Below are 19,455 nucleotides of genomic sequence, written 5' to 3'. Positions count from 1 at the left end.
CCTGTGTCATCACTCACAAACTTACTCCACCTCTACAAGCACATATTGCTTTAGCTTTTCAGAACACTTCTCCCTTATTTCTCAGTGCATATTCCCCGAACGAGAAGTCAATAAAGCAGGTTAGTTACCTTATCTGCCTGCAGAAGAGTTCTTCGTGGAGGCGGGTGTTGTGGCACAGTAGGTTAAGCCACTGCCTGTGATGCCAGCGTTCCACATCAGAGCCAAGGTTCAAGTTTCAGCTGCTCTGCACCCGATCCAGCTCCCTGCTAATGTACCTAGAAAGGCGGTGAAAGATGGGCCAAGTACTTGTGTCGCTATCACCCATGTGGGAGACCCGGATGGAGGGCCAAGCTCCTGGCTTCAGCCTGGCCCAGCACCAGCTGTTGGCAGCCGTCTGGGGAGTGAATCAATGGATACAGGAACTCTATGTGTCTCTTCCTCTCACTCTGCCTTTCAAATACATAAATCTTAAAAAAAAAAAAAATCCATGGACAATGTGCATTGTCTTCGAATTCCACTTCCCCATGGACTTTCTGCGGCATGCCAGTGTAGCCAGCGAGTCATCATTTCCACGGCTCCTAGCTTTTCAGTCCTCCCCATTTTCATATGTAATGGGCTCTAAGCTTTTCTCTACTCAGCTGCTGCAGTTAATGAAGCAATCAAACAAAAATCAACCAACGTATATCTAACGAGTGGACATTGGTCATGCTTGGGATTTGGGGGATACAAGATACACCCCCTGGCCTCGAGGAGTTGAAGTGCAAGACGCGATCATGGATCAACACGCACCTCCGAGCTGAGGGCCTGGTGCAGAGATCTGTGGCCTCGGGGCCAGCGCCTGCACTGACACAGTGGGATGGGAAGAATGGAGGACACCCAAGCCACTGGAGTTGAGGGTGACAGGAGCAGCTGTGTGTCCTGAGCAGATGCTGCTGGGCCCTCCCACTGGAGAGGTGACTCGTGGTCATTGGGGGGCGTCAGACGGGCGGCGGAGGCTGGCTCCTCCCAGACCTGGGAAGCCAGATGGGCTGCAGCTCACCGTCCCTGCAGGCTCTCCCTCCACCGCCTTCTCGCCTGTTACTACCGAGCCCCTCACTTGCCAGCCAGGCACCCGTGTTGGGTCAAAGAGAAGCACACCTAGTCCATGTTCAAAGTCAAATGGGAGCTGAATCCCCAAAACGGGCTTCCCAGGCCTCCAGGTGTCCCAGAGAGCTCCCAGAGAGCGGGAGGAGATGGGGAACTTGTTCATCATCAACATCTTCATAGGAGTGCATATATTTTCTATGAGCTTGCATGGAGATTCCTCCTTTATAAATTGTATTTATTTAATTTTTTAAAAAAGATATATTTATTTATTTGAAAGGCAGAGATATATATAGGGAAGGGGAGAGGCAGAGATAGAGGGACTCCCCATTTACTGGGTCACTCCCCCAGTGGCTGCCAATGACTGAGACCGGGCCAGTCAGAGCCAGCCAGGAGCCTGGAACTCCATCCAGGTCTCCCACGTGGATGGCAGTGGCCCCTATACTTGGACCATCTCCAGTGCTTTCCCAACCACATTAGCAGAGAGCTGGACCAGAAATGGAGCAGCTGGGACTCAAACTGGTGCTCACATGGGATTCCAGCATCACAGGTGGTGGCTTGACCCCAGTGTCACGATGCTGACCTCACAGAGAGTCCTTGTTATCAAGCGGGAAGTCTCTTTCAAATGTGAAAAATTGCAGATCATTAAAAACCATAGTACCATTTTTACTCAGGAAGCAGCAAAAGGTGACCTACTGGCCCCTAAATGTACATAAGTGTAACACTGCAAATATCTTATCATTTCTTCTTCCCCAGAGCCTTTGAAGCATGCCTCCTTGTTGCCTGATGGTCCCCAGTGAGGATGGGCCCTTTCACCCAAGATAAGGGAGCGTCCCGATAGAACTATTAGCTGGGTCGCTGCTAATGCAGTCACTGACTGCATTAAACATTTTGTGGCATTTTCCTGTTGGCAGAGATCCGTAGCATCTGGGTTTCCACTCACAAAGCAGGAGTCACGTCGCTTAAGCGTACATTCTAGAACAGCCTCTCCAAGACGGAACGAACTTTGCCCAATTACCTTCCTTCCCCCACTTGAGGGAGGATTCTGATGGAGAGAAGCTATAAAATGCCAGGCAATCTGCTTACCTGTTAAATGATCACAAAATTCTTCAACCACACATTCAGGATCCAAGAGGGAGGAGGGCACAAGCAGTGCTGTCCACAGGCAGCGGCACCAGGGTGAGACAGAGCGGCTTGAGTATAATGGTCACTGGCCAGGTCTCAGGACACAGGGCCGCCCTTCCTCTCTGCACAGGTGGGCGCAGCCATCCCTCCATCCCAGGATCCCCGTGCATACCCAGATCTGAGGATGCTCAAGTCCTCTATATTAACCCTGCTGGCACGGGCTTTAAATCATGTCTGGAGGACTTAACAATACCCAGTACAACCCAACTGCTCCACTGTCTTGCTTAGGGGAATGATGACGAGGAGGAAAGTCTGGACAAGTCCAGCGCAGACACAGTCATCTCTCAGATAAACTGGATCAAACGTCGGCTGCACCAGCAGAGGCAGGACCCACAGATACAGGCTGGTGACGGCGGTGACGGTCACTCCACTCGGGGAGACACCATCACTGGGTTTATACAGCATTTTGCCAGTTAGGACACTGAGGCAAATCTCAGATTTTCCAGGCAAAACACATTCCCAGAACAGACTTGCCCAGTCCAGGCTGTGTCTAAGAAATGTTACCAAGTGTATCGCGGGGACATTGGATGGGGACACTGGATGGATTCCAGAGCCCCCCAGGACACGAGGAGGCCAATCAACTATGCTGTGGGGTGTCCAACACGATCAAGAATGCCCAACCCATTTAATCCCCACCGAGAAGGCGACAACAGCCCCTTCTCCCCGGGAGCGAATGGCATCAGTCTGCCCCCGCCCGGGACCCACGCCGGCAGTCTCAGCTGGAACCTGCCTCCCTGCCACCAGAGACTCAGACCTTGGGACTGCGGTGAGTGGAACCCTCGCTCAGCTGGCTGCGCTTCTCCAGAACAGGACAAAATTGTATTGTTTTTTCCAAGAAAAATTAGGAAAATCTGAAAGTAGAATGGAAAAATGGAAATAACAAACGTTATCTTATTGGTTCTCCAGATTTGATAGGCATGATACTATGGAGATTATGAGCCAAGTCTAACTCCGTGTTTCAGGCTCTCTGTCTACTTCGGCAGTCAAAGGAAGCCATACCTTTAACACAAATCTTTTACAAATTCTAAGGGAGCAATGACAACATTTTTTATCTTTTTTTTTTTTTTTTTTTTTAACTAGAACACATATGAAGAGACATCTATGGTGGCTAAGCTATTTCCTAAAGGAAAAAAGGGCCGGCGCCGCAGCTCACTAGGCTAATCCTCCGCCTTGCGGCGCCGGCACACCGGGTTCTAGTCCCGGTCAGGGCACCGATCCTGTCCCGGTTGCCCCTCTTCCAGGCCAGCTCTCTGCTGTGGCCAGGGAGTGCAGTGGAGGATGGCCCAAGTCCTTGGGCCACCCCATGGGAGACCAGGAGAAGCACCTGGCTCCTGCCATCGGATCGGCGCGGTGCGCCGGCCGCAGCACGCCTACTGCGGCGGCCATTGGAGGGTGAACCAACGGCAAAAAGGAAGACCTTTCTCTCTGTCTCTCTCTCACTGTCCACTCTGCCTGTCAAAAAAATAAAAATAAAAAAAAATAAAGGAAAAAAGGGCATTATTCCTATATGGATGAGCCTATGCTTGCAAAGGGGTTATATCCCAAGAAATACACCCTAAGTTGAAAACTTTCCCAAGTGGGAAATTTTCTGAGTGCACCTGACCTAGCACACTTCTTAGCTCAGAAACATGGTGCCCGGTAGAGCACCTGCCGTTCCCTGGCGAAGGCGGTGCTGAGCCAGTGGGGTTGAGTGGGAGCCACACTCGCCATCACCACCTAGCACCCTCAGAGGGACTTGGTTGGCCCACACAGCACTAGCCCAGGACAGGATCCACAGTCAAAGCTCCAAGTCAGGTTCCTACTGAACATGCATGGCTTTTGAAGCATTGTAAAGTTAAAAAAATCAAAGCACAGGTTGAACCTTCCTCCTAAGTCAGGACCATCTAAAACCACAAGTCAGCACGGACTTTATCAAGCATCCGCCTTTTGAACTGTCATAGCTAAAGTTTTCTCTTTGTTTTCCTAAGATTTATTTATTTACTTGATGGCAGAGTTACAGAGAAATGGAGAGAGAGAAAGAGAGAGAATCTTTCATCCACCGGTTCATTCCCCAAATGGCACCTTGGGCCAGGAGTGGGCCAGGCTGAAGCCAGGAGCCATGAGCTTCATCCAGGTCTCCCACGGGGGTGCAACCGGCGCCTGTATAGGATGCCAGCACCGCAGGCAGCAGCTTAACCTGCTGAGCCACAGCACCGGCCCCATGGTTAAGATTTCAGACATGATTTTCAATGATTATGTTACAAACACAACTGTGTCAATCAACTCGGAACACTTTTGATACTCATGAAATGTTTATCTATTCTACATTTTTCCCTTTAAAGTACAGCACTTCCTTCCTTTAGAGAAGAGAGAGAAAATTTTAATATAGGGAAAGAATTATTTTTTTTATCCCTATACCAAGGATGCTATTCAGACACCTAAGTACCTGGGATATTACAGTATTAAGCCTCCTGGCTCCTGGGAGAAAGTATGTAGTAGGCTTTTCTTTTTCTTTTTTTATTGATTGGAAAAATCAGTTTGTTGTTCTAAAAATAGAACATGCTGACTATAAAATTTTCTAATGATCTAAAAAACATCCAGAGTCAAATAAATATACATCACCCGTGTCTGTGAAAACCTGGGAAAGAAAACGAACTCGAGTTGTGCAAAACTCAAACTGACGGCAGCAGTGAGATCCGCCGGACACGCTCCTCTCCCCGCAGGAGAGACGAACACCAGGACACCAGGGCCCTTCCGATGCACGCGGCACAGGCAGAAAACTCAAAGTTACGCACACCACAACAGCAGGACCCACAGCTCTCCTGGGATTAGCCTTCTGTGATCCTCACTTTTCCCTCTCCCTTGGCATCAAACCCCTTCCCTTCAGGGATGCTAAAACATTTCATGTTTGCAATAAAGTCGAATAGGAAAGATCATCAAAAAGAATGAAGCTAGGGGCTGGTGCTGTGGCATAGTGGGTAAAGCCGCTGCTTGCAGTGCTGGCATCCCATATAGGTGCCAGTTCGAGTCCCAGCTACTCCACTTCCAATCCAGCTCTCTGTGATGGCCTGGGAAAGCAGTGGAAGATGGCCCAAGTGCTTGAGCCCCTGCACCCATGTGGTAGACCCAGAAAAAGCTTCTGGCTCCTGGTTTCGGATCGACACAGCTCCAGTCATTGCAACCATCTGGGGAGTGAACCAGCAGATGGAAGTTACCTCTCTCCCTCTCCCTCTCTCTCTCTCCCCCTCTCTGTAACTCGGCTTTTCAAATACATAAATAAATTTTTTTTAAATGACACTAATTCTGCACATGGCAACTGAACCTGGGTAACATGGTTTTTTCCTGGCTTGGACTGGGTACTAACTTCAGCTAGATCAACGATTTCATAGAGCAATGTCAGGGATAGACTACTAATAATTTTAAAACATTTATTACAATAAAAGCATAATTCAATTCACCAGGCTTTTCTCATAGCTTAAATAATCCATTTTTATTTGGGAAAAACTGAAGGCAACCTTACACGCAGCACAGGGTGAGGAGTCCTAATCCAAAAATCTGAACTTTTGCCCCAAGATCTGAATGCTGACGTGATGCTACAGGTGGAAAATTCCACACCTGACCCTTTGTGGCACGTTACAGTCAAAATGCACGTGCACTAAAAATACTGTATAAAATCACTTTCAGCTTACGTGTATAAGGTGTGTATGAAACATACATGAATTCTGTGTGGAAACTTGGGTTCCATCCCCCAATTACCTTGTCACATACCTGCAAATATTCCAACATGCAAAGAAAAAAACCTGAAATCCAAAATGCTGCTAGTCCCAAACATTCCAGAAAAGGGACACGCGACCTGTAAGTTTCTTAACCTCTTTGCCAACCAGACGGATCCTGCTGAAGCGAGTGAGCCTATTTGGCGCCATGCCAAGTTAATTACTTACTCCAGCACGCTTCAGCAGTGACAACACGGAGTGCAAGGAGCCTGACAGCATTTCAGCTTCCATCTGCGTATTCCAACAACTTCAAACTTGTTCCTCGAGGAATTCAACGCTTCACTTTAAGTCACTTCCTTTTGAAGCTTATTTATATTTTCATTGGCTTTAATTGTTAGTTCTACGTAGCAAGATTTTTATTTTTTTACCTTTCCAATTCTTTTCTCAGTTATTGGTTCAACGTCATCTGATACGTCACATTTCACCATCTTATGTCTTGTGTCATCAACTGTATTCAAATACACTTTCTAATGTTGATTTTTTACCCCATCTATTTGAAAGGAAGAATGATAGACACAGAGAAAGAGATTTCTCCAACCTCTGGTTCACTCCCCAAATGCCCATCAATAGCCAGGATTGGGTGGGGATAAAGCCAGGAGCCTGGAACTCCATCTGGGTCTCCCACATGGGTGGCAGGGGCCCAGGTACTTGGGCCATCTTCCACCAGCTCCCAAGATGCATCAGAAAGAAAAAGTTGGATCAAAAGTGGAGCAGCTAGGACTCCAACCAGGTACTCCAGGACAGGATTCGGGCATCCCCCGCTGTGCCACAATGCCTGCCTTCAAGTAAAATAACTAAATAATGATTATTTTAGGAAAAGTAATTACTAAAATTTAAATAAATAAATAAATAAATAAAAATAGAGCATCTGCATTCACTGAACTGTTGTTCTCCACAATTATAGGGAGGAGATGCAAAAGTCACACTCTCAAAAAAGACAATTTAGTCTCATATTTTGAAGCTGTTTTTTTTTTTTTTTTTTTTTTTTTAATGACGATGGTCAACAAAACCCAGAGATCTGTCAGAGGTCAGAGCTCAAAGGAGAGAAATGAAAATGCCTGGCTTACTCGGCAGCCTGCAGCTCCACCCACATGACCCTGACCCCTGTGATACAGAAACGCTCACAGCACCTGTCACAGCAAACCCACGCCTGCCTTCCTTCCGGGCATCCCCGAGTCTCTGCGAGCCAGAACCAGCTTCCTCCACAACCAGCCATGGACCGCCCACATTCCCATAGGAAACAGCCCGGCGCTCGGCGAGGAGAACACGACCATTCACCCGGAACCCTTAGAACAGGAAGAGAGCACTGTCGTTGGGGATCTGTCCTAATACTGTGACAGCGACAGCCGGACAGTGACAGGAAGACCTGACAGAGAAAGCCCCGAGTGTCTACGATATCAAGTGCAGACTTGTGATTTTCTAAGAAATGCACTTTGCGGGACCTAATTCCCTTTCTCTTACAGAGTCGGGAAGTGTTTATTTCACCGTTGCATTAGGATCACCCTCAGGAACCACGTAGGACAAGAGCATCTCAGGCATTGTTGCTGAGAAAGCCTCTGGCTGGCGGCCTGTGGGGTAAACCAGGTTTTTAAAAATGCAAAATAAACCTGTTACATTTCTATGAAAGTAAACAAACCGATCAGGACTCTCAGAGCCTGTGAGCAGTAGCGGAAGGACTGCCGGCCACTTACAGTGAGTTCGCAGAAGTCCAGGCTGTCGAGGCTCTTGCTCCTGTGCAGCCGCCCTTTGATTCTTCGTAGAGAAGGCTTCCCTTGGCTGACCCCGGAAGTAGCACCATTGGGGTTTTCAGAGGACGGCGTTACCCTGCAGGAAGCAGACAGGCTGGTGGGCACACACATTTCTCAAGTCTGAAGCCAGCATTACGTGAGGGCAGCTTTAGAAATGTCCCACGCTCCTTTTCTTCAACCAAAAAGCCAAGAGCCACCATAGCTGGGGCTTCCTTTTCTATCAGGATGCTGTTTCCACCTATTTCTTAACAGCTGGCTCTTTAGAAACCTTCTTGGCAAGAGTTCACATATTCCCCCAGGAAGACGGACCGAAAGTCAAGTCTGCGACCATCAAAGCAGTAAGAGACCGAAAAGAAGTTGGGAGGCAACTCGGAGGCACCTGCTCCCCTCGGGGCAGCTGCGCATCCAGCACTCGGACTGGTACCTGGTGCGCCCCGAACCAGCCAGCTGTCACCGTGCGCAGGCTCCGTGCAGTGAGCTCTCGTTAAGCCCAACAGCACGGCTTACTAATTTAAATATGACAATCCACACAATTCAGCATGACTACGGAACCAAGAAAACACAGATAAGAAACAGCAAATAACTCAAGCCATCTAGAGGGTGCACCACCGTGTACTCGTGCTACACACAAGCACACACGCAGGACTGGCACCTGCTCTCCCATCCCTGCGTCTCTGCTGGTGGCAGCCTTAGGACAAACCAGCTGGAGCGAAGCTGCCCTGGGCTCCTGGGTTACGTTCTTAGAGATGGCAAGGTGCACAAAGCAACAGTACTGATTTGGAAGTGTGGTTTACGAAGGCCAGTTTCCTTATTTCATGACCATACCTCCTGTCTGCAATAAAGCCGTGCTCAGATATTTAACGGTCTTTGTGACTTACTGATTTTTTATGTTTAAAATGCAGCCCATGGCTGGCGCCACAGCTCACTAGGCTAATCCTCCGCCTGTGGTACTGGCATCCCGGGTTCTAGTCCCGGTCAGGGTGCCGGATTCTGTCCCGGTTGCCCCTCTTCCAGGCCAGCTCTCTGCTGTGGCCCAGGAAGGCAGTGGAGGATGGCCCAAGTGCTTGGGCCCTGCACCCCATGGGAGACCAGGAGGAAGCACCTGGCTCCTGGCTTCAGATCGGTGCAGTGCACCGGCCTCAGAGCGTCGGCCCCAGCGGCCACTTGGGGAGTGAACCAACGGAAAAAGAAAGACCTTTCTCTCTGTCTCTCTCTCTCTCACTAACTCTGCCTGTCAAAAAAATTAAAATAATTAATTGATTAATTAATTAAAATGCCGGCCGAGAGGGATAACACAGGTCTTAACTGCTTAGAGTACATACCACAAAAATGGACTTGTTCAGGTATACCTATGGTTTAGAATAAAAGTAACACACCCATATATAGTCAGAATACATGAAAAGTACAGGAAGACATAAAAATAAAAAGTAGAAGCCATCCTTCTCCCCCTATTCATTTTTCCAAAGACAATCCCCGTTAACATTTTTTGGTACAACCTCCCAGGCTTATCCACAGATGTGCTTATTTTTTCTTGGAATTCTTCTTCTTCTTTTTTTTTTTTTTTTTTTTTGACAGGCAGAGTGGACAGTGAGAGAGAGACAGAGAGAAAGGTCTTCCTTTTGCCATTGGTTCACCCTCCGCGCTGATCCGATGGCAGGAGCCAGGTGCTTATCCTGGTCTCCCATGCGGGTGCAGGGCCCAAAGACTTGGGCCATCCTCCACTGCACTCCCGGGCCACAGCAGAGAGCTGGCCTGGAAGAGGGGCAACCGGGACAGGATCAGTGCCCCGACCGGGACCAGAACCCGGGGTGCCGGCGCCGCAAGGCGGAGGATTAGCCTAGTGAGCCGCGGCGCCAGCCTGGAATTCTTTAATAAGGTGGCCAACTTGTTCATATTTTCCTGCACCTTATTACATACCTCAAAGCTCTTTGCATAATGACCTATATAGAAATACCTCACCCATCATGGCCAAACAGGATGCCATATACAGATGGACCGTAACTTCCTCAACCACCACCCCACTGGTAGGCGTTCAGTTTGTTTTCAGGTGTTTGCTATAGGCCATCCAGCAACGGGCACCCGTGATGATATTGTCAGGTACAGCCGCGCAGCAGAGGGTGCTGGGAGTAGGAGAGCAAGGGCAGACGTGGGAACCTCCCACACTGGACAGGCACCGCTTTTCACAAAGGTTCTGCTGGGGTGGGTTTTTGGCCCAGCAGATAAAAAGCCAAGGTCCTGGGGCATAGAAAGTTAAGCCACAGCCTGAGAAGCCAACATCCCACATAGGTGCTGGTTCGAGTCCCAGCTGCTCCACTTCCAATCCAGCTCCCTGCTATGACCTTGGAAAAGCAGTGGAAGATGGCCCACGTGAGAGATGTGGATGAAGCTCCTGGCTTCTGGCTTCAGCCCAGCTCAGCCCTGTCCATTGTGGCCATGCGGTGAGTGAACCAGCGGATAGAAGAGCTCTCTCTGTGTCTCTCCCTCTCTCTCTGTAGCTGTGATTTAGTGCCTGGGTTTGACTCCTGGCTCAGGCTCCTGACTCCAGCGTCCTGCTAATGTGCACCCAGGGAGGCAGCAGTGAGGGCCCAAGTAGCTGGGCTCCTGCCACCCACGTGAGAGCCTGGTCGTGGCTGTTGCCGGCATTTGGAGAGAACCAGCAGATGAGGGCTTTGTCTCTGCTTCTTAAGCAAATGTTAAGAAAAGAATCTTTTTAAAAAGTTCTCCCAGTGAACACTTCCATCAACAGATATGAGAATGCTCATCTGAGAGTCTTTAAATACAGACAGCATTATCATTCTATTATTTTTTATAATTTATTTATCTGAAATGCAGTAACAAAGAAAGAGAGAGAGAGATCAATCTTCTATCTGCTGGTTTGCTCCCCAAATAGCCACAGTAGCTGAGTCTGGGACAAGCTGAGCCAGGAGCCAGGAACCCCACCAGGGTCTCCTGCAAGGGAGGCAGGGACCCAAGTACTCAGTCCATCTTCTGCTGCTTTCCCCGGAGCATGTTCAGGGAGCTGGTTTGGAAGCAGAGCACCTGTGACCCCAATACATCATTTTATTATTTGATAACTCAATTATTTATTTTTTTATTATTATTATTTTTTTGACAGGCAGAGTGGACAGTGAGAGAGAGAGAGACAGAGAGAAAGGTCTTCCTTTGCCGTTGGTTCACCCTCTAATGGCCGCCGCGGTAGCGTGCTGCGGCCGGCGCACCGCGCTGTTCCGATGGCAGGAGCCAGGTGCTTCTCCTGGTCTCCCATGGGGTGCAGGGCCCAAGGACTTGGGCCATCCTCCACTGCACTCCCTGACCACAGCAGAGAGCTGGCCTGGAAGAGGGGCAACCGGGAAAGGATCGGTGCCCCGACCGGGACTAGAACCCGGTGTGCCGGCGCCGCAAGGCGGAGGATTAGCCTGTTGAGCCACGGCGCCGGCCTGATAACTCAATTTCTCTGAGTCCTTCTTATATTTTTGTCTTGCTCAACTGTTCCTTTCTGTAAAAAGGACTATTACAGGGTTTCCCACTACAAATATAGATTACCAATTCATCCTTATATACCTATTAGTTTTTGCTTATTATATGTCAAACCTTTTTTTAAAAAAAGATTTATTTATTTATTTGAAAGTCAGAGCTACACACAGAGAGAAGGAGAGACAGAGAGAGAGAGAGGTCTTCTATCCATTGGTTCACTCCCCAATTCAATTCGTCCATGCAGGGAATTGGCCACAACAGCCAGAGCTTTGTCAATCCGAACGCAAGAGCCAGGAGCTTCTTCCAGGTCTCTCACGTGGGTGCAGGGGCCCAAGGACCTGGGCCATCTTCTACTGCTTTCCCAGGCCACAGCAGAGAGCTGGATGGGAAGCGGAACAGCTGGGACTCGAATCGGTGGCCCCATAAGATGCTGGCACTGCAGGCGGCGGCTTTACCCGCTATGCCACAGCACCGGCCCTGTCAAATCTTTTTTTATTAGATGCCTCAATGTTTGTGATTCATATCTTCTTAGGTATTTAATTGTTTATCATATGAAAACTCTATGTGCTAATTAAAGATTTTACCCTGGAAGCAGGCACTGTGCCAGGTGAAGCCACAGCCTGGAACACCCACATCCCGTATCAGAGCGTCCCACTCACTCTGTTTATGATCCAGCTCCCCGCTAATGCAGCTGGGAATGCAGCAGATGACGGCCCAAGTGCTTGGGCCCTGCCACCCACATGGAAGACCCAGTGGAGTTCCAGGCTCCTGGCTTTGGTCAAGCCCAGCTCCAGCCATTGTGACCATTTGGAGGGTGAACCAGTGGATGGAAGACCTCTCTCTCTCTCTATGTTGCTCTTCCAAATAAACAAAACAAATCTCTTTTCAAAAATTGTGTGGAAAAAGAAAAAATATAACTTCATTTTGGTGCAAAAATTTTTTAAATTCATGCAAACACAGGGTCTTCAAAAGTCCATGGAGGGGCTGACGCTGTGGCATATGGGTTAAGCCGCCGCCTGCAGTGCCAGCATCCCATATAGGCACCTGCTCGAGTCCTGATCCAGCTCTCTGCTGTGGCCTGGGAAAGCAGTAGAAGATGGCCCAAGTCCTTGGGCCCCTGCACCTGCATGGGAGACCTGGAAGAAGCTCCTGGCCCCTGGCTTCAGATCAGCACAGCTCCAGCCATTACGGCCATTGGGGAGTAAATCAGCAGTTGGAAGACCTCTCTCTCTCTCTCTCTCTCTCTCTCTCTCATTCTCTCTGCCTCTCTGTAACTCTTCTTTCAAATAAATAAATAAATCTTTTAAGAAGTTCATGGAAATACGTATCATGGGAAAAAATTATGCATGGATTTCAAAAATTGTAGCCAGATGACCTCATCTTGTAATTGCGTTTTCCCACGGGGTTCTGAAGCTCCCTTGTCCCTCCTCCTCCCCAGCGCCAGGTCATCAGTACTCTCACCTCCTCCATGCAGGGAAGGGCGCTTGCCCGTCTTCCCAGCACCACCGCGTCCCTCTGGGGAAACAGCCCGGGGTTCCTGACTTCCGGTTCTAACCCCCGGCTCTTTTGTGCATCTTCAGCTTCCCACTGCAGACTGCTAACAGCTTTTCAGTTTTGTCAATCCAGCCATTCCCCCCTCTCTCAATGAGCCAATGTTGAATTTCTAAAGTACCTAGTGCTTTTCCTTTCCTTGGTGGGGGGTGCAGGGGTTAAATGCAATATTCTCACAGCTTTCAGAAAACACTCCAGTGAATCCAGTGTGTCTCCATGCGCTCAGGATTTGTTTAATTTGGTACTTCTCTGTGGGTATGTGGTTTTCTCTAGCTGTCTGGTGACTCCATGTCCCCTTATCCTTGACCTGTGCTGGGAGCACCTGCTGCCCGTTGCCCCATTCCCTGTGGCCCACCTCTGCACACAGGCAGAGATGGACGTGCTGATGGGAGGTGGTGAGGTCACTCTGCTTCCAGCCCGAGGGGACTCAGCAGCTACCGCAGGGACACTGTTCTCTGGCGCCGGTGCCCACATCCATTGCATTAGGAGGGACCCAAGCAGCACTGTTGGCAACCACTTGGCACAAAGCAGCAAGGATGCACGAGGCGCCCATCAACCCTCTGCATCCAATCCATTTAATTCCACAAGCGCCTGGCTCTTCCGCCCCTGGGCAGGCCGCCCAGCCCAGCTGGCAGTGACCTCCTGTGCTCTGGACCTTGGTTCCCCACGGCTTGTCCCTCAGTGGGCCCCTTCCTATCTGCTTGCTTCATCTCAGGGAGTCCTCAAAAACACCGCAGCCTTCATGTCTACTCACACTACCACTCAATTCTTGTAGTTTTCTTTAAAAAAAAAAAAAGATTTATTTATTTGAAAGAAGAGTTACAGAGAGGCAGAGAGAGAGAGAGCGAGAGAGAGAGAGAGAGTCTTCCAACCGCTGGTTTACTCCCCAAATGGCTGCAATGGCTGGAGCTGTGCTGATCCGAAGCCAGGAGCCAGGAGCTGCTTCCAGGTCTTCTACGCTGGTTCAGGGGCCCAAGGACACAGGACATCTTTGACTGCTTTCCCAGGTGTATTAGCAGGGAGTTGGATCAGAAGTGGAGCATCCAGAACTCAAACCAATACCCATATAGGATGCCAGCACTATAGGCAGAGGCTTAACCTACTATGCCATAGCTCTGGCCCCAGTTTTGTTTTTTAAAGATTTATTTATTTATTTATTTATTTATTTGAAAGTCAGGATTACACAGAGAGAGGAGAGGCAGCAGGGGAGAGAGAGAGAGAGAGAGAGAGAAAGGTCTTCCATCCGCTGATTCACTCCCCAATTGGCCACAACAGCTGGAGCTGCGCCAATCATAAGCCAGGAGCCAGGAGCTTTTTCTGGGTCTCCCATGTGGGTGCAGGGGCCCAAGGACTTGGGCCATCTTCTACTGCTTTCCCAGGTCATAGCAGAGAGCTGGATGGGAAGTGGAGCAGCTGGGTCTCGAATCAGCGCCCATATGGGATGCTGACGCTTCAGGCCAGGGCATTAACCCACTGTGCCACAGCGCCAGCCCCTGGTTTTTTTTGTTTTTAATGGTTTTTAAGTTAATTTTTTATTTCATTAAATTTCCAGTCTTCTTTTTAATTCACCTTCCAAAGTAAAATTTTACTGATGCCACTTTCAAGATTCCCAACAGAGGCCGGCGCCGCAGCTCAATAGACTAATCTTCCACCTGCGGTGCCGGCACACCGGGTTCTAGTCCCGGTCCGGGCACCGGATCCTGTCCCGGTTGCCCCTCTGCCAGCCCAGCTCTCTGCTGTGGCCCGGGAGTGCAGTGGAGGATGGCCCAAGTCCTTGGGCTCTGCACCCCTTGGGAAACCAGGATAAGCACCTGGCTTCTGCCTTCGGATCAGCGCGGTGCGCCAGCTGCAGTGCACCGGCCGTAGCGGCCATTGGAGGGTGAACCAATGGTAAAGGAAGACCTTTCTCTCTGTCTCTCTCTCTCACTGTCCACTCTGCCTGTCAAAAAAAAAAAAAAAAGATTCCCAACAGAACAGCACATCAAGACATTGTGGTGAGCGGGTTAATCAGCCACCTACAATGTACAATGCAGGCATCCCATACAGGAGTGTCAGTTCCAGTCCCAGCTGCTCCACTTCCCATCCAGCTTCCCGCTAATGCACCTGGGAAAGCAGTGGAAGATGGGCCAAGTGCTTGGGCCCCTGCACCCCCGTGGGAGACCTGACTTTGGTTTGGCCCAGCCTCAGCTATAGTAGCCATTGGGGAGTGAACCAGGAGCTGGAAGACATCTCTCTCTGCCTCTCCCACTCTCTGTAACTCTGCCTTTCAAATAAATAAAAGAAATCTTAAAAAAAAAAAAAAAAAAGCAGCACATCACACAGCTTTCTCTTCTCTCCAGAGGAAAAGCTCCCACGAGAAGGTGAAGAACTTACTCCACAGAGGACACCTGACACAGAGAAACAGAACTATGACAAGTCCCGTCACTGCTGCTCCTTATTTCTTCCCCTTTGTTTTGATGGCACTGGTTACGTGGTAGGATCACATTTAGGAAGTTAGCATCACTGTAATACAAACTCTTTTGGGTAAGAAACCTGCCTGATATTTCCCCTTAATTTTTCTCTTATCCATCTGATTAGAAAAGCATCACTATTTCCCCTTTTTCCTAAACCTAAAGCCTGCAAGAGGATTTATACCACCCAAATTTTATAAATGGGTGACGGCCATGACACTTCATAGAGGAGTTAACTCAAGGTAACGTTAAGCCCAGTGGCCATCACTGGAAGAAGAATGGGTCCTCTTGCTCCCCACCGCGTCAACCAGCAGAGCAGAACTGGCGTCTGCCAGGCGAGCACCAGACCTGGACCCACCTGGCCCACAGCCTCCTCCCTAGACAGGGAACGAGGTCTGAGAACGGACCCAGCAATTTCAGTCACTTTAAAGCCCTGACCAGGTCTTTGTGAAGCTATGAGGCCAGCTGTGAGCAGACACTGGGCCTCCCATCATTTTTGGTGGGGAACAAAGGGAAGACTAAACGAGAATCTGGACCATGATGCAGCGTTAGCTCTCGGGTGAGGCCAGTGCACCTGCACGTACCGTGCAGTTTAAGGGGCTGCTTCTCTTGCTTACTACCTAATCACATGCTTCCTGGGGGGTGTATGGAATATCGAGGCCCCTCTACAGCTCTGATGAAGAGAACTGTACTGAAGTAAAAAAAAAAAAAAAAATAGAAAAAAAAAAAAAGAGCCCATTAAGGACAGCTCCACCTGACATGGAGCAGAGATAGTTTTTTTAATCCCAAAGTACCACTCTTCCCCAGCTGTGATGGTGTGGATCTGAACTTAATAATTCAGACTGTGGCCAGTGTTAAACAGGTTAAGACACCACCTGTGATACTGTCATTCCATATCAGTGCTGGTTCATGTCTCAGCTGCTCCACTTCTGATCTAGCTCCCTGCTAATGCTCCTGGAAGAGCAGCAGAAGTCGGCCCAAGTCCCTGGGCCCCTGCATCCACGTGGGGGACCCAGATGAAGCTCCTGGCTCCTGGCTTTGGCCTGGCCCAATCCTGGCTGTTGCAGCAACTTGGGGAGTGCACCTGCTGATGGAAGACATCTGTGTGTATGTGTGTGTGTGTGTGTGTCCCTCTCTCTAATTCTGCCTTTCAAATAAACAATCTTTTTTAAAAAATATTTATTTATTTATTTGAAAGGTAGAAACACAGACAGCAGAATCAGAGAGAGAGAAAGAGGTCTTCCATCCTCTGGTTTACTCCCCAATTGGCCACAATGGTTGGAGCTCTGCCGATCCAAAGCCAGGAGCCAGGAGCTTCTTCTGGGTCTCCCACATGGGTGCAGGGGCCCAAGGACTTGGGCCATTTTCTACTGCTTTCCCAGGCCACAGCAGAGAGCTGAATTGGAAGTGGAGCAGCCACTATTCAAACTGGATCCCATATGGGATGCTGGCACTGCAGGCGGCGGCTTTGCTCACTACGACACAGCACCAGCCCTCAAATAAATAATCTTTAAAAAAAATTCAGGGGCCAGCGCTGTGGGGTAGCAGGTGATGCCACTGCCTGCAGTGCCAGCATCCCAAATGGGTGCTGGTTTGAGTCCCGGCTGCTCCACTTCCAATCTAGCTCTCTGCTGTGGCCTGGGAAAGCAGTAGAAGATGGCCCAAGTCCTTGGGCCCCTGCACCCATGTGGGAGACCCAGAAGAAGATCCTGGCTCCTGGCTTTGGATCGGCAGAGCTCCAACCATTGTGGCCAATTGGGGAGTAAACCAGAGGATGGAAGACCTCTCTCTTTGTTTGTGCCTCTCCTTCTTGCTCTGTGTAACTCTGACTTTCAAGTAAGTGAATAAATCTTTAAAAAAATTCAGACTTTGGGGACTGTCCCCCCAGTATTCAAGGGAATGATATTTAGTGACAGGGTAACAAGGCTAGAGACTGAGGTGTGCACGTTGTATCTTTTCCCTTGGACCGTATGGAAATCACCGTTTAGCTTACAATGAATTCTTCTCTGAATTCTTAACCATGTGTTACTGCCTAGCCAGCATGCAGAACATCCAGCCCGTGGGCTGTACAAGGCCCACAAAATCACTGGGTCTGGCCCTGCCAAGGCAACTGAAAGTGGGGCTCAAAATTCAACAACCTACAGCAGGCTGATTTTTAGGCTGATAATTTAGTACAGCTCACGAGTGATGCTGTAAACTGTAAACATCCACCCAGCCCTTGGAAGAACAAAGGCTCCCCACCCCCGAGGGCAGCTGGACAGAAAACGTCTGCCTCTCCCTCTGTCCACTTTCTCCTGCCTGGGGCCAGGCTTTACCTGTGGGCACGGCTGCTGTGCCTGGAAGACAGAAACCCAGGGGCACGCTCTCACCCCACACCCAGCACTCACAGAGCAAACACAGCCTGGCCCCTGGAGCCAGGGCCTTCATCGCACACTGGCAGACCAGGCCTGTGTGCACGGCAGGCTCCAGCATCCCAGCTCCCACTGGGAAGCAGGAGCTCGCCTGCTGAGCGTGGGCCCAACACGGCCTGCTTCCTGGACAGGCCCGCACTTGGGCAGTAGCTGGCCCCTGCCCAGGGATTATTAACACCCCAGTAAACTGTCCACCAGCCCCTTGCTGCTCCTGCATGTCCCTGGCTGAGGACAGCCCTGTCCATCATATCACACCTGCACTTGGAAATCTCTGTTGGACTCTGTTGGCTGCGGTCCAGACAAGCACGGCTAAACCTTAGACACGGTAGGGCAAAGTCCTTTAAATCCACCAAACCCCGAACTACCACTGGTCCAAAATACACACCCAGCAACACAACTCAACTCCGCGGCCCAGACCCTTCCCTCTGCCGGAATGTTCTCTCCCCCATCGCCCTGGGAGCATTTTGCTGTTGACTCAGGGGTTCTGGCTCACGGCCACTTCTGACCATGGCCCACTTGGGACTGACAACTCCCAAATTCATCCGCTGCACCCATTTCTAATTTCCAGTGGAAAAGAACTCAGTAACAACAAAGAATTGGACAAAAACAAGTGGGTAAAAACAAAGCAGTTACATAAGAACAGAAATAGCTCCGAAGCGACACCTAACAGTCCTCCTACCAGAAATTTCTCTGAAAATGGCAGTGATTGACAGCCACAGCCAACTCAAGACAATGCCCAGGAGTGACAGCAGAGCATCTCTCCCCTTCAGAGAGGGCATTTCCAACAGCCGTGTGGAGTGGGACACTGGGGTACCGCTAAGTACGGGAGGGTAGCTGTGTAAGGGAGGCTGAAGGAACCTGTTCCCACACCAAAAAAAAGAAAATAGAACTACCAGAAAAAGACAGCTCTTATTCTTTCTGAAGGATATTTCAGTAAAAGCAAGTAAAATGCTGATTTTTGTTTTGAAGTGTCAGGCTCCAGAAACATTACATTTGTATTTATTTATTTAAAATGCAGAGAAACAGAAAGAGATGGAGATGGAGAGAGAGGTTGGGATCTTCCACCCGCTGGCTCATTCCCCAAATGCGTGCATCAGCTGGGCCTGAGCCAAATTGAAGCCAGGAACTGGGAACTTAAACCGATGTGCCACATGGCGGCCATGGCCAGTCACTTGAGCCATCACCTGCACGTCAGTGGGATGCTGGAGCTGGAAGCAGTTGGGACTTGAATCTAGGAACTCCAATATGGGATGTGGGTGTCCCGCATGGTAGCCAAATGCCCACCCCCTAGAAATCTTAACAACTCACCTAATAGAATGGTTGTCAACAGCCCTCAGCTGTACTTAGAAATGACAAGGTGGGTACCTGTCTAGAATTTGTTCACTGAATCTGTTACAAAAGGACTTGGACTTTAGAGTCTCTCGCATCCCATCAGGAGGACCCTGGTGTTCCGGGCTTGGCCAGGGGCCACCCCTGGAGAAAGGAGGACCCCAGGGCACTGCCCAGTCATCTGGCACTGGTTTTCATCACACTCTCTAGGCTGCCATCTCCCCCTCTCCATTGTCTTTTTAAGCCCAACAAATGGCACAGAAACTGGTGTGTCGCTCTGGGCAAGCCAATGACCTCATCGGCAAAACTGGGAAAAATTCAGCACAAAGCTCACGGGGGTGCTGAAGCCAAATGACAGCGGCATGGGGCGCCCCGAGAGGGCTGACAAGTAAGGAGTGGCGGTGCTGGAGTTCAGGATCTGATGACTGGATGACTGCTTGAAGGATCACGCTGACACGGCGGGGCCTTCAGG

At 49.7% G+C, this 19,455-nt stretch overlaps 1 protein-coding gene across 2 annotated transcripts in view; it reads right to left on the bottom strand.

Moving 5' to 3' along the window:
- TJP1 (tight junction protein 1) overlaps positions 1 to 19,455 on the bottom strand; it is a 252,979-nt gene that overhangs the window by 227,876 nt on the left and 5,648 nt on the right. For both annotated transcript variants that reach the window (XM_062204982.1, XM_062204983.1), the window contains exon 2: positions 7,712 to 7,844. In XM_062204982.1, the coding sequence (XP_062060966.1) occupies positions 7,712 to 7,844 (133 nt within the window). The remainder of the gene's footprint in view (positions 1 to 7,711; positions 7,845 to 19,455) is intronic.

The sequence above is a fragment of the Lepus europaeus genome, chromosome 11 (assembly GCF_033115175.1).
Source record: "Lepus europaeus isolate LE1 chromosome 11, mLepTim1.pri, whole genome shotgun sequence".
NCBI classification, from domain to species: Eukaryota; Metazoa; Chordata; class Mammalia; order Lagomorpha; family Leporidae; genus Lepus; species Lepus europaeus.
This window is presented reverse-complemented; position numbering and strand designations above follow the sequence as displayed.